General features: G+C 39.6%; 1 protein-coding gene across 3 annotated transcripts in view; it reads left to right on the top strand.

Moving 5' to 3' along the window:
• The window catches only part of LOC109418642 (raf homolog serine/threonine-protein kinase Raf), a 32,852-nt gene extending 17,171 nt beyond the window's left edge, over positions 1-15,681 (top strand). Inside the window, exons 2-4 of one of the 3 annotated variants that reach the window (XM_062842211.1) lie at positions 3,616-4,266; positions 4,409-4,573; positions 4,653-15,681. In XM_062842211.1, coding sequence (XP_062698195.1) covers positions 3,616-4,266; positions 4,409-4,573; positions 4,653-5,609 — 1,773 coding nt within the window. In that variant the 3' untranslated portion in view covers positions 5,610-15,681. Of the gene's footprint in view, positions 1-3,615; positions 4,270-4,408; positions 4,574-4,652 lie in introns of all 3 variants that reach the window. The other 2 variants (XM_062842210.1, XM_062842212.1) reach the window with 2 other exon arrangements.
• The last annotated feature ends 256 nt before the right edge of the window (positions 15,682-15,937 follow it).

Genomic DNA, 15,937 nt, shown 5'->3' with positions numbered 1-15,937 from the left:
TATTACAATTCTTGGCTTGGCAGTCTGTACTGAGAAAGTCACAGCTAGACCAATCTATCAAAAGGTGAACTTGAAGTACTAGAACTATTTGAACTTAGCTTGTTTTACTAGTTTTAAGCTTTTGTCAGCTTGAAGTTTCATTTTCTGGTAGTAATCTTCTAATTCTGTTTAAACACTCGTTAGCCAGCTTGTTAAATGAATTTAATTATAAAAGTGAAGTGCGACATTGTTAATAATTGCCAGACTAGAAACAGCAAATGCGGTTCGCCAAGAGGTCATCTATTAAGACAAACTTTCTACCGCATCTCCCGCAATAACTACAGTCACTATTATACCCGAGCAGGGAATGAGAACTAATTGAAAACAAATTGAGTTATTTAGATATCACGAATTTGATAAAAACGAAATTCCTTGTCAGAAATTTCTGACGAAATGTCGAAAATAATGCAAGTGAAATCTTGCGGGAAACTCTGCTGACTTCGGAACTTCGAACTCCGAAGAACTTCGGAAGAAATCCTGAGAAACTGAGATTTCTCGAAAAATAGTTGTGGGAGCAATCCCAGAAGGAAATATTATGGCAATTCAAGGAGGAACTGTGAAAACCTGTGAGAGCAATCTTGTAAAGAGATCCGCCGCAGCTGTAAGGAAAAGTTTTCTGCTGTGCCACTGACTGGGCGTTGCATGCTAGTCCGTTGTTTAGTGTCGTGCTTTCTTCAAAGAGCGAATAGCTCACTGGAAGCATTAAACGTGTAGTGTCTTAAAAAAAATATCTGGAAGAACTTCTGCAAAAAATCCCGAGAGAAACTGTTGGAAAGTTATCCCGATAGACCACTAGAAAAAATCCTGTTGCGACTATGCATAAGTTTTGGAAGGATCTCCGGGAGGAATCCAATGAAAAATTGTAGATAATGGGAAAACCTTTGGAAGAAATCAAAATGCTAGGATCATCTCTAGGATCAATCCTGAAGAAACACCGAACAATTCTCGGGAAGAACTATTCATGGTAATACGTTATAAACCTCTAAATGGAAATTTTGATAAATTCATCGAAGAACACAATTATTTGAGAGACTGCGAAACAATTTAAAGGAGGCACAGTGGCAGAAATCCGATGAGGAATTCGGCATAGAAAACGAACATCCAAGTTCTGTTACAAAACTGTCAAAGTCAATCAACGGTGATACGGTCTGTTAGGATGTCATTTCTTTTTGAAAGAAATTTTAGGTGCAAATTTCAAAGCAATCGGTCTAAATCATGAATCTAAATTGTATTGACATAATTCATCCTAATCTCCACCCTAGCAGTATGACGCGTTAAATGCATCGATGTTGCTTATTATTTTGGTTGGGCATTCAAATTTTCGACAATAGTCGCATACTATGCCCTACGATATTGACGATTCTATTGTCTGCCATTCATCTGTTTCGCGATATCCAGCAGGGACTTGGTCTGGTACCCAATTCAGCCTTTTGAATGGTTAGCACGGAATATCATTCTCTTCATTCGGATAACGGCTGTACAACCCATTGGATTGAAAGTCTCCATCAAATATGAAGCGGCTAATCGGAGACTGTAGACTCTATACCTAATTTGGCTCAGAGACAGGGAATCAGTGAAGTCATTTTTTCTCGTTTGTCAAAGACGATTGATACTGATTAAGACAAACTTTCCATTGCATCTACCAGCAATAACCGGTTGTCGTTAGACATTTCGAGTGCCTTTAGCTACATGAATGTATCGACTACGATTAGTGGCTTACAAAACAGCTGAAAAAAAAACTAGAACAAAACCTGGAAGGTTTGATGAGGGATTCCCCCATAAAATTCCTCAACAAATCTTATCAGGGAGGTTCTTTTATAGATCTCTTCGGGAGTTCTTTCAGAGATCTCTGCAGGAGTTTCTTCTGGGATCTTTCCAAGGATTTCTTCAACCTACCAAACGATTCAAGGATACCTCCTGAAGGATTCAGGAACTCCTAAAATTTCTTCAGAGATTCATACAGAAGTTCCTTCAGGGATTAGTCCTGGAGTCCCATTAGGGGATTCTTCCTGGATTTTTTTTCCAGGGATCGCTCCTGCAGTTCTTTCGAAGTTTTTCCAGGAGGATTCAGGGTTGCCTTCGAGAGTTGTATCAGGGATTTCTCCAGAAGTTCCTTCAATAATTACTACATGAGTACCTTCAGGGATTCTTCAAGAAGTTCCTTCAAGAATTTCTTTAGGACTATAATCTGGCCTATATCCTAGATTTCCTTGAAAAATCCTTCATGGGGATCTACAGGAAATTCTCCAGGATTTATTTTATGGAAACTTTTAAGATTTCTTTTTGAAATTCCCCCTAAAATTCGGGGATTCATCCTGGAATTTCTTCGAGGATTCTTCCTGGAATTCCTTCAGAGCGTAATTTATTTGGGGATTTCTCTTGAAATTATTTCGGGGATTCCGTCTGGGAATCCTTCGGAGATTTCTCTTGAAACTCCTTCGTGGAAATCTCCTGGAACTCTTTCGTTGATTCCTCCTGGAATTTTTTAGGAGATTCCTTCTGAAAATATTTCGTTGATTTGGGAATCCTTCGTGAATTTCTTCTGGAGTTCCTTCGAGGATTTCTCTCGAAAGTTCTTAAGGGATTCTGTCTGGAAATCATTCGTGGATTCCTCCTGGAACTCCTCCGGCGATTCCTCCTTTGGGAACTCCCGCCTGGTTTTCTGCTAGAATTCCTTCGGGAATTCTTTCTGGAATTTCTTCAATGACTATTCTTGCCAAGCAAAATATAGCCGGCATACAGATATTCCCAATTGAGCATGTGAAACAACATGTTTGGTAATTTGAAATAAGGCCCTTATAGCAGCAGCAGTATACGCGCGGATTTTCAGCATAAGCATGCTGTGAATAACGGGTTCGCTCCCTGATCGATGCAGGCATATTTCGTAATGTAAATTTCCTCGTTTTGTGTCTTTCGTACTTACTTCTAATAAAACCAAACAAACAGAGCTTCATTCCTTTGTTTTGAGTAAGATGACAATGGGAGTGTACATGCTTAGCAAGGGAATCAATACCAAACACATTTTTCACGAAATTCCGTGTTCGGAAAGAGTGGACGGATATCTGAAGAGAATAGTATTTCACTTGTTTCGACCAACTCTAGGTGGATGTTAGTTACCGCTTTTGATACTCAAAACGTGGAGCTAAATTCAGCAAACGCTCTTCATATTGTATGAATATCTGGATATTCTTGCACCCCTGGAAACTAAAGGGCTTATCAGTTAGCTCGCACTAGAGCATTTTAGATTTTATCTGCCCTGAACCAGCTATTCCGGTATCAATGCGATAAGTGAAGCTTAGGATTCATTCCTGAGCTGAAACTCTGCACAATCAATACTGGAATAGTTTGGAGAGGTGTGGAGTCATGTCGCTAAACAAAATTGCATTGTACTGATCCTTCTCCAGCGGTGGTGAAGTACCTAACTAATCGGTCTCAGCAGAACTATAGAAATCCGACAAGATAGAATCCGTACAGTAATAATCTTGATTGTATAATAACATCATTTTACCTTATGTACTCTATGTTATGCACATCAATATTTAGCTATATATTAACGGTTTAAAATTGTATTTGCAGGTCGACAGCATGTGCGGTACACTGAGCCGCACGTCCAAGATGCTACTGCGGGCCCACCTACCGAATCAGCAGCGAACATCAGTCCAAGTGGTCCCCGGAATGCGACTGAAGGATGCGCTCGCCAAAGCCCTGAAGCGACGTAACCTCACCTGTGACATCTGTGAGGTAACGTCGGCCAACAGCGACTACCCGATCCACTGGGACACGGACGTCAGCATGCTGAACTGCGAGGAGGTGTTTGTCCGCATTCTGGACATCGGGTTTCCCACGTACATTTCGCACCAGTTCATCCGGAAGACGTTCTTCTCGTTAGCCTTCTGCGAGTGCTGTCGCCGGCTTCTCTTCACCGGATTCTACTGCAATCAGTGTAACTACCGGTTCCATCAGCGGTGCGTGGACAAAGTTCCGCTGGTGTGCAGCAAACGGCACATGGATAACACCTTCTATCACCATTTGTTGGCCAATCCGGAGAGCACCGTTGGCATCATCAACCCCGGAACGGGCGGTTACAACACTAGTCTGCGACATCCGCGCTCGCTCAACCAGCAGGATCGGTCCAATTCGGCACCCAACGTGTGCATCAACAGCGTCATGAAGCCGCTGTTCGGCGCGGTGGACAATCGGCCATTGATCAACTGCAGACCACTCCAGGTAGTTGTAGATTATCCCAAAATGTACGGCACATGGTGGACCGAATGCTAGGAAGACTAAATGCTTCCATTACTATGCCTTATGTCCCAGTGTGCGGTGTTCACTTTCCATGTTTCTTAATTTGTTCAATGTTAATTGGAAGGCGTTTCCATTGCAGGCTCAAGCCAACCAGGAGCATTCACATTCCACTCAAGCATCACCGACGAATACGCTGAAGCACAGTAAACGTCCGAGGGCACGGTCGGCCGACGAAAGCAATAAGAATCTGCTCTCGCCACGCGACTCCAAGCAGTCCGAGGAGAACTGGGTATGTTTTAGTTTGTGCTAGTAATTAAAGTTTAGATGGTAACAATCTGTAAATAATTTCTGTTCCTTCTCACCTGCAGAACATCCAAGCGGAGGAAATCCTTATCGGGCAGCGCATCGGCTCCGGTTCGTTCGGAACGGTCTACAAGGCGCACTGGCACGGGCCGGTGGCCGTGAAAACGTTGAACGTCAAAACGCCCAGCTCGGCGCAGCTGCAGGCGTTCAAGAACGAGGTCGCTATGCTGAAGAAGACTCGTCACTGTAATATACTGTTATTCATGGGTTGTGTAAGTAAACCATCGCTAGCGATCGTTACTCAGTGGTGCGAGGGCAGCAGCCTGTACAAGCACATTCACGTTATCGAGACAAAGTTCAAATTGAATACGCTAATAGATATAGCCCGACAGGCGGCCCAGGGCATGGACTATTTACATGCCAAAAATATCATTCATCGGGATCTCAAATCGAACAATATCTTCTTGCACGACGATCTGTCGGTCAAGATAGGCGATTTCGGCCTGGCCACGGCCAAGGTCCGATGGTCCGGTTCGCAGCAGTCTAATCAACCGACCGGTAGTATTCTCTGGATGGCTCCGGAGGTCATTAGGATGAAGGAGGTCAATCCATACTCATTCCAGAGTGATGTTTACGCGTTCGGAATCGTATTGTATGAGATGCTCACCGAGCAGTTACCCTATAATCACATAAACAACAAGGATCAAATCCTGTTCATGGTAGGTTGTGGCAAATTGCGGCCCGATCTGGCCAATGTGCGTTCCGATTGTCCACAGGCGCTCAAGCGCATCGTGGAGGATTGCATCAAATTCGGTCGGGAAGATCGCCCCCTCTTCCGGCTACTGTTGAACATGCTGGAAAATATGCTCCGCACGCTGCCCAAGTTCCACCGCAGTGCAAGCGAGCCCAACTTCACCCAAACGCAGCTTCAGAACGATGATTTTCTCTATCTTTGCTCCAGCCCAAAGACTCCGGTTAATTTCCATAACTTTCAGTTTTACAACGGGACGGGCAACATCTAGCCCGCTCGCTTGCGTGACGGGGCGCTGAAAGCGGGTTCCTCGCGATCGTCCTGGTGGGCATTGCTTGATAGATCAGCGTTGATGGTATTTTGAGGGACGATTTTTGACATTCTGCTGGGGAGAGAGCAGTATGATTCTCACTGTGTAACCATTATCGATTTTATTGTATTAACAGTTTGATTCGCTTCCTGGGTCTCCATTCTCCATGCATCGATGTTTCAAGCATTTCGCCCCCTTAATGCTAGAACTAGGTAACTCGTTTTGGAAAATGCGGATAAAAATGGCTGGTAAAACTTATCCTGGTATAAAACATACTCTTTGTTGGTCTTAAAAGTTGAATTAATATGTGTTTTCGAGTTTTCAATTGACAAACTTGTGTTTATTGTGATGTACGTTCAGATATAAACAAATTTCTAGCGATTTCGCAAAACTAGTTACCTAGTTCTAGCATTAAGGGGACGATTTTATCATAACTAAATTGTGGTATAAACTTATAAAATAAAACCGTATCTTAGTTTCGTATGAATCAAGGTTAGAATCTCTTCGTTGCCTTCCTATTTAATATACATGTGTATTATATGAATAGAAAACCTACAAAGAAGTTTAGTTCACCGAGTTTAATGCATTACTGTTTTGGTATTAATGAGGAAGGTTCCGAACATGTAGGGTTTACTACTCCAGAAAAAAAACGGCTCTTATTTCTAGCGTTGAATGCGAAACATTCAAAATAGTCAAGCTTGTGGTTCCGCAAAGAAATTGGAAGTCCAGAAAAATCTTCGGAATAACATCCGAAGAGCAAATTGAATTCGAGGGCTGGTTAGATAACCGCGATGGGGGAAGAAAGAGTCACAATAGGACAGATCGGTGAAGTACTAGATTTGTAGTAATGAGCTGAATTTTAGTATGGTGAGAAGGTGAATTCTCCGTTTCTGCAATGAAATGGTGCAAAAAGCGTGGGTATTATGATTCCTTGTCTAATTTAATGCTGTTTGAGCAAAACTTTGGGCAACAGTGTTGTTATTTTCTCCATTTCTTGCAACATAAACAACATAGTTATCCAAAGTTTTGCTCAAACAGCATCAAATTAGGTAAGGAATCATAATACCCACGCTTTTTGCACCATTTCATTGTAGAAACGGAGAATTGAGCTTCTCACCATACTAAAGTTCAGCTCATTACTACAAATCTAGTACTACACCGAACGTGCTCCATTTGCCAAGAAACTGCAAATTTTAGATATATGGAAGCTGATGAATTTGAAAGTTAGAACCCCATTCAGAAATCCTTCCTTTTTTTTACCAAGATACCTCTCGTAATTTCTTCCGGGATTCTTCTAGAGATTTTCAACGGAACTTCCAGAATTCTTCCATGAATTACGTTCATGGCTCTTTCACCAGGAGTTCCTCCATTTGCTTTTGGAGTTTGACCCGAATCTCTCAGGAATTCACCAGTAGTTTCTCTGATTTTTACGAATTCATTACTGGCATTCTTCCGAATTTATGACGAATTTTCTTTCCAAATCGTTCCTGAAGTTCAATCCGCGACTATTCCAGGAGTTTTTCCTAGGGTTTCCTTTGCAGTTCTTCTCTAGATTTCTCTAAGGGGTTTTTGTTCAGGAGCTCCTCCCGGAATTTATATCATAATTCCTGTCGGTGTTTCTATCAGTCGTCTTCCTCGGATTTTCCTGGAGTTCCTACCGAGATTTCTCTAGAAGGGCGCCCGAGATTTTCTCAGGATTATCCAGAGTTTCTACAGGAATTTCTCTTGAGATTATTCTCAATGGTTTCTAGAGATTTCTATTCCGCTAGGTTCCTCTATCTCTTGTTTCTGTCTCTTAGATTTTTCGCCGGTTTTTTTCCGCAGTTTTTTCTCTGGGACTCTGCTAAATATCTCTTCGGAATTCTTCCTGCAGATACTTACGGGATTTCTACAATATGTTCTCCTAGGTTTTTTTTTTCTCAGAGCTTCTCGATATTTCTCCAGGAATTCTTCCTACGAACTCTCCCAGAAGTACTACCGGACTGCCTCCGAGGTTTCTCCTGGTAACCCTTCTAGAATTTCCTTTGGAGTGTTGTCCGAAATTTCTATTAAAGTTCTATCCAAAATATCTTGCTTCGTGTTCAAGAGATTTTTACCACTTGTTCCTGGGATTTCTTTCACAGATTTCCCCGGTTTCTCCACACACTTAGTTTAGACGATTTAGACACAACAGATAACCGGTATCTCAACTTTGACAGTTTATTGCTGAGAATTAGCTAACACAAGGTATGTAGCTAAACACTCAAAAAATGACAGTGCATGCTACATTTAGTCGTGCTGAACACGTGTGTTCGAAAATTGTGTTGAAGTAAACTTCTCTTTATTTATACGAACTTGGTCTGCTGTAGTTTTTACGACCAAATATGTAGTAGGGTCTGGGACTATTTGGGCAGGAGCACCTATTTTGGGCACTTGCTGCTATAACTCAATCGATTTTGAACCGTTTGACGTGTTTTTTGAGACACGCTCAGAAACGCACAGTATCTAGCCATGTGCAAAAATTCAAGTCAATCGCTTTGAAATTCACTGAGTTATAGCAGCAAGTGCCCAAAATAGGTACTCCTGCCCAAATGGTCCCAGACCCTAATTTCAAATTGATTACTTTTTATTCATACGGTTCGTTATGTTATGCCTAGTAGTATTGAGGGTTTTGGTTCCGGAAGGACTTTAGAGATTTCTCCGAAAGAGCATCTGGAGAACACGCTGAATCCAGACGGGAGCTTGTTAGTTCTCCTCTAGATGATGAATTTGGATGGATTGAGAGCAAACAGATGTTTCGGTAAAGAGGGAAGAGTCGAAATTTTAGTTTTCCTCCTAAAATTAATCCCAAATTTGTTTCCTTATAGTTTCTTAGGATTTTTTATCCAAAATTCCCCTCTAAATTTTTACAATAGTTATTTGCGGAATTTCTCGTAAGATTTAACCTGGAAATTTCGTAGATTGTCCCTGGAGGTATTCTCCAGATTTAATTTCCGGAAAATTCCTGCAAGAGCTCCGGGAGCACGAAATCTCAAAAGGAAACTTGGTACAATTTCTGTTTAGTTTCTCTTAAAATCCCAGGAGGATCACTGCAGGAAATTTTCTAAACAAACTGTGACAAAAACCTGGAAAATCCTCTGGATGAAATCGCGAAAAGAACTGCATAAGAAATATCAGCAGTTAGTAGCTCCTGCAGAAATCGCAAAAGAACTACGAAGAAAAAGCCGAAAAAACCTTGGAATGAAGTCCAAGACAAATCTAGAAAAAAGACACCCAGCCCCAGGAGCCACACCGAAATGAATCCTTCAATGGAAGTTTCGGGAAAATCTCCGAGAAAAATCTCAGGCGAAGCTTCAAAAGAAAATTTTGCGAGAAATATCCCGGGAGAAATTCTAGGAAGAAGCTCACTGAAAGAATTTCGGGAGGAATTCCTGCAGCAAATTCTTGAAAAAATCCTGAGGAATTCTTTGGAGGAGCCCTAGTAGCATTCCAGGAATACCTCCTTTACAGACTCCAAGAGAAATCGGTTGGAATTCAGGAATCCTATAAGATTCTCAAGGATACATCCCGAAAAAAAAATCGAATCTGGTAAGAATCCATAATAGTCTCCGGGAAGAATTCAAGGAGTGTAGAAATACTGAAGGAATCTTGTGAGAAATCCTGAAGTTATTCCAAGAAGTATTTCTGAAGACGTTGGATTTAAACTTCCGGATTTATCCGCTTCCACATTGCAATTTGCAGCATTTTAACGGAATCGTCGGCTTGCCGAAAATATTTGCTTGATCTAGGAGTGCTTCTATTGTTCCTCTAGCACGAATATCAAATCCAGATTCCTATTTGATATAACTTGCTTTTAGTATAATCATCCAGCGCAATTTTCAACTTCGTGCGGGAACAAGCTTTCAAAAAATGTAGTAAACTCTGTAAAGTTTACTTTTGAGTAGATACTATCAATAAGTAGTAAAGTTCGCCACCTTTTTTTTTTGTTCGGCCCATTGTCTCTAAGATGAATTTCTTTAGATAATTTGCCGGAATTTTTCTTAGAGATTTTTTAATTTACTCTTTGAATTTCTCCAATATTTTCTCCCGGGATCACTCTCAAAACTTTATTCCGAGAAGTCCTTGTTTCTTAGGACTTCATCCAAAGTTCTTCTCGAGATTGCTCCAATAAGTATTTGCGAAATTTCTCACAAGATCTCACTTGGATTCCTTTCGATACTTCTCCGAGTATTTTTTTAGGTCATCCCAGAAGGCATTCTGAGAAAAACTCCTGGAAAATGTCTGCAGGAACTCCGAGAGTAACTGTTGAAGGAATCCCAAAAGAAAAGACTTGAATCTAGACACAATTTCCGGTAGGGTTTTTGAGAAAAACTAACCAGGAGGAGCACTTCAAGAAATGCTGTCAACAACTACGAGGAAAAGGCTATAAAATCCTCTGGAAGAATTCGCGAAAAGAACTTCATGAGAAATATCAGCAATACCTCCTGCTGAAATAGCAAACTCCGAAGGAAAACTTGAGAGAAAGTCCAGGACAAATCTAGACGAAAAGACATACCAGCCCCAGGAGCAACACTGGAAGGAATCTTCTAATGGAAATCTCAGGAGAGTCTCCGAGGGCAATCTTAGGTGAAGCTTCAAGAGAAATCCCGCGAGAACCTTCAAGAAATATCTCGCTATAAACTCTACGAGAAAGCTCAGGGATTTTTTTTAATCACAAGCGAAACTTTGGAAGAAATCTCGGGAGGAAATCCTGCAGCAAATTATTGAAAAATTCCTGAAGAAATCTTCAGATGAGCTCTAGAAGCATCCCAGGAATAACTCTTTTAGAGACTCTCTAGAGGGAAATACTGACAAATATAAGGAAAAATTATGTAGGATCCCCGTGAATAATTACAGAGGGAATTCAGAAATACTAAAAGATTCTCAGGGGGTTATTGCGAATTCTTAATAAAATGCCGAAAGGAATTCGGAATAATCTCCGGGAGAAATTCAAGAAATCAAGGTTGCGACAATTCATTTGCAAAGATTTACATTCATTTGCTATTATCTCAGTTCAGAAGCATGCTAACGAAAAACAATGTATGGATGAATTTAACCTTGTAGTTTTATCTGAAAGTTTGCCGAATAACATTAGGGTCGCAAACGTATACCAAAGTCGTGAGCGAGCTGTGAAGGCAACTCTCCACGCGGTGAATGTAAATTTCATTCACGCTGTGGAAAGTTGCCTTCACAGCTCGCTCACGACTTTGGAATGCGTGTGCGACCCCAATGTTATTCGGCAAACTATCAGGTAAAACTACAAGGTTTAATTCATCCATACATTGTTTTTCGATAGCATGCTTCTGAACTAAGATAATAGCAAATGAATGTAAATATTTGCAAATGAATGGTCGCAACCTTGCAAGAAATGAAAACATTCTGAAGAGATGTTGTGATGTGAGAAATCCTGAACGTCATTCCATGTTTTATTTCTAAGGACGTTCCAGAAAAAAACCATGTAGACATCCTTGCAGATTTTATCTTCCAGATTCGTAAACTTGGAATTTGGAGCGTCTCTTCGGAATCGTTGTGTCGGGATTTCAGAAATATTTGCTTGAACTAGGACCCCGTCCCTTGTTCCTGTAATGCGATTATCCAGTTCTCTACTACACACATGTACACTACCCGCCATAAATATGGAATCGCATATTGCAACACTCATATTGAATATTGCAGCACCCAAAAAAGTTTAGCATCACCCTAAAATGTGATTATTTCAGGTCTTTGAGGCACAAATCACTTATGACCCCCCTAATTCTCTTTCAAATGCAACTCGTACCACAACCTAATTGGTTCTAGGTTTACTCTATTTTTCCTCCTTATTTTGGGTGATGCCAAACTTTTTGGGTGCTGCAATACTGAGTATTGCAACGATTCCATATTATTGGCGGGTAGTATAGTAAAAGCTTATATTCAAAAGAAGTATAATTTTGTACTTTTTATTCACACTAACAAATGTAGTCAAGTCTGTGAACGTTACTTTTGAATAGATATTTACTATAAGCAATAAATTTCGCCGAATGAAAAGGCTCATTATTGTGAAGAAGTTTGCATGAGAGATTATTCCAGAATTTTTACTATCGTTCATTTCTAGATTGCATCCGAGTTCCTCCCGTATTTTTTCGTTCAATTCCTTCCAAAATTTTTCACTCGGTTCCGATCAGGATTTTTCCCGAGACATCTTCCACAGCTTATCTAGTGATTTATCTTGCAGTTCTTCCCGTTTGTATGTACTTCAGTTATTCTCTCCGCGATTTCTCCTGGAATTCGTCTTGAAATTGAATTTCTCACAAAGTTTCTCTTGGTATGTCTTAATGTGTTCTGTCGCTCACGTCAGGATTGTTCTCGAAGATTATTCGCACAATTCATCGTGGAATCTCGCAATGCTTCCAGAAATCACAGGCAGTTGCAGTTTCCTTAACCCTAACTTCCTTAACTTCCTTAACTTCCATTGGACCCCAGGCGCCTTTCAGAGCTCGTCTTTGATGGAACACACTCAGCGAGGTGACGAAACTGAGGCCATGAAGGTATCCCTTTTAGGGTTAAGGAATCATCTTGTTTTCTTCGGGAAGTTAGGGTATTTTAACCAATAGTGGACCCCTTAGTAGCTGAAAATTGTTCTAATCGTTAAAACAGTATGATATTCCAATTTAATTGCCCCTGTCAACGTTTGCACAGCAAGTTCTATGTCTTTCCTGCACATTGCACACAAAAACCTTACCAAACCACCCTATATTTCCCATAAAATAATCATTTCAAATCTGGCTCAAATTATCCTATAGTGGTCCCCCCGGGGTCCACTATAGGATTGTTGGGGTCCACTATAGGATAAATCGTATTCTCTTACCATGTTAAAACGGAGACAATAGTGGACCCCTTGGATTTAACCAATAGTGGTCCCCCAGATTTGTTTACATTTACAAATTTGTTCAAAAAATCAAATTATTGCTTTCCAGCGTAGCTTCACCACTTGTAACTACTGGCTAGGAACATGATCCATCGTCTCCCAGTGGAAGTTCACCGGTAAAAACAGATTTAAGCAGGAAAATTAGGAAAAATATAAGGGGGTCCACTATAGGTAAGGGGTCCACTATTGGCTAAAATACCCTAGAATTCTTAACGGAATGCCTTGAAATTTGGCGGTTTCCTCAAACTTAAGCGTTAAATTACCATCGTAATTTTCATCAAAATACTAATTTTTTCAACAGAATTACTAATTTGCTGCACCACCATTGGTTACCTTTAGAGGTAACTTTTGAAAAAGTGTAGTAACATTCATGATAATTATAGTGCATTTTGTGTTCTATCGAAAATGCTCTACAAGTGATAAACTCTTCAACTTAAGTTTAAGGTAAGCTTCTTCTTTTTCAAACATAGACGACAAAATGAGATGAAGTCTCTAACCTCAAATCTGTCTGGTGAACAATAACCACTGGTATAATTTAATGTTTTTTAAGGTAGGAAAATGTCTTTCCAAAAGTGGAAAAAAAACTCGAATCGAATCAAATTGTTAATATAGTAAAATTGTCTCTGCTCTCATGTTTAGAGGACACAGTGTGTAAACTTCGGAAGCGTACGTGGAGCGTTCTATATTTAATGAAAATGATAGGGCAAGTTCTCCCTAAAAACAGTAAGCCACACATCTCCTACTTCTATCAGACTGGTGTAAATAATCACACACACGCAAGGTTTCTCTTCTGAGGAGAGAATAAAGGTACGTTACACACATTATGATGATACTAGATTATTGAAAAAATACGCTTTGCGAAAGGCAAACTTAAGACGGTGTACCCCCAATTGATTGTTTTCATTGCCGAGAGAGTGGTGATCCGGAGCAAAACTGTATCCGTCAATATATTTTATCTTGAATCGTTTCAACAACTGATTAGGAAACACTGTATTTGCGTCAAGAGATTGTATTTTTTATGCTAAGAACCTAGGTTACTTTATGCTCTGTAAATATGATTTAGCTCCTAGGAAAAAGTTAGAGCTAGTAAGTATATGTGTACAAACAACCTGTCGATGATTTCAGTTAGTTATTAGTTTTCAGAGGAAAGTAACCAGCAGCTGTACGGTTTATGTTTTGCTCAAAATCTGTTATGCAACGTGATGTTTCGTAGAACGTTAACGAAATTTTCTTCAATAGTTATGCAAAGATCGAATAGCCTTTAAGGTATTGTATGAAAAACACACGATAAGTTTCCCATATTAGCTAAAGTTACTTCTCCATCCAAGAATTCCTAATAGTGGTGCCATTGAAATGTGTAAAAATCTCTAACAATCACTGATAGAATCAAACAGAATTTTGGGTTGATTGGTCTTCATTGGTTGGCCACTCTGACTGTATGTTTTCGCGGTATCTTTTGAAATCAGGTCGTTCAGCGTACTATGTCGTTACGTAATAGAAAAAAACTTCGTGTCAATCGGGATCAATTATCACAATAAAATTGAAAAAATCGAAACAAACTTCTATGGCAGTGCGACATAAGTCGATAGCTCGCACTCTATTTGCTGAATGACGGTTCTTCGGAAATTCACGAGAATTATCATAATATTTGCAAAGCATTTTAACTAACATGCTTTACTTGTCTGGTGATCGTAAATATTCAAACGACTACCGCACATAGCCTTGCTTTGTGCGAAAATTAACATAATTTTGCGAGTACATTACCAATATTATCATACACCACTTCCAAATGGTTAAAACTTCGGCATAGTACATGCAATCAATTTCATTTGAATCGAAAAAAAGTTCTCCGTTTTTATCATCTCATCCACGATCAGACATCGATCACATTTTCAAACTCTCGCTGTGTCTCTCAGTGTTCAGAGTTTTCATCAGTTCTAGTCTGTAGCGAAGCGTGGTGCAACCGAGCCAACAATATAATGGCAGGTTCACAATCGGGTTTCTGTAGTAACACGAAAGAGCAGCAAATCGAATTTAACTCACTCGCAAAATCTAGGACATTTGACTCGATTAAACAACGTTCGCGTCTAGTGAATAGTAGAAAACCAACGACGACGAGTTAGAATTAAAACGTACATGGCCTGGGACACGATCATAAGGGGAAAAAATTGAAGTGCATTTGACCCTACACAGAACATATGCAAATCTTGGTAAACCAAAAAGTAGTAACAACAATGAGCCGACAAATCTTGATATATGCATTCGATGAAACTACATTGCAGCCTAGTTGCAGTGGGAACTGTTTTTATTTGAAAAGTATCGAACTACAAAGTTGTGAGCTTCAATTCTTCGTGCAGTCTAAATCCTTGTAGGAAAAAAGAACGTTACAACCAATCACATAAAAAAAATCCTTTTTAGTAGTATATCTCAATTGAGTCAACCATACATTGTTGCTGGTTCGACTATTTTGTATGTTGATTCAATCGTGCAATTATTTTGAAAATTCACGAATTTTTGAGAAGCAACTCATATTGTTTTACGAGTATGATAATTCAGTGAAAGAACTACTTTGCTCAAGCTTTACAATATCAGTTTGCAATAGATGTATGATCAAATTTGAATATTCCAACCCTGGTCAACTGGGACATAATCTCTGGAAATCTTTGTATGGAATCTCCAACAAATATCACTCGAATAAGCCAGAGCGAAAAAAATTGAGCTTCAATATGAACCTTTTTTTTAAAACTAATTGTTTAGGCTTCAATTATGTATTCAGAAAGCTACATAGCTATTGTCAAGTATTTAGAATACGAGACACAGTTGAAAGCAGTCAAATGATCAAAAAAGCGTTGTTCAACACCTCTCATATAAAAACAGACCCACCATCCAAGAAATTAGACACGTGTACCGAAGCTGAGAGAGAATGACATCGAAGAAAATGAAATACTAAATTCGACCCAACTTCCTGACTCTTCTAAAAGGAAACATGAATCATGAAATTACACAAAACTCATTTTGCCTGACTTAACTGCGCTAAAAAACCAAAACCAAAAAAAAAACAAAAATTTGATTGCAAAATAAAGTATGATGGATATCAAAAATACAAAATTTAAAAAGTCTTTATTGTTTTATTATTTTATTTTTTAACCTTCCAAAAGGTCACTTATATCACAAGCAATACCGGCATGCACATGCGGCGAAACACATGTTGTTTTTATATCACAAAATAAAAATGTGTTTGGCTATGTGAAACTCTTTCTACACATAGCTGGTAAGGTAAGTGGTTCTTAGACGTTCTTATAATAAAATAACAATTTCATTAGGTAATTTTTTCAATAATCATTACCACATGTAGGCCCATATA

The sequence above is a fragment of the Aedes albopictus genome, chromosome 3, assembly GCF_035046485.1.
Source record: "Aedes albopictus strain Foshan chromosome 3, AalbF5, whole genome shotgun sequence".
Lineage (NCBI taxonomy): Eukaryota > Metazoa > Arthropoda > Insecta > Diptera > Culicidae > Aedes > Aedes albopictus.
The sequence above is the reverse complement of the archived record's forward strand: the minus strand, read 5'-3'. Positions and strand labels throughout refer to the sequence as shown.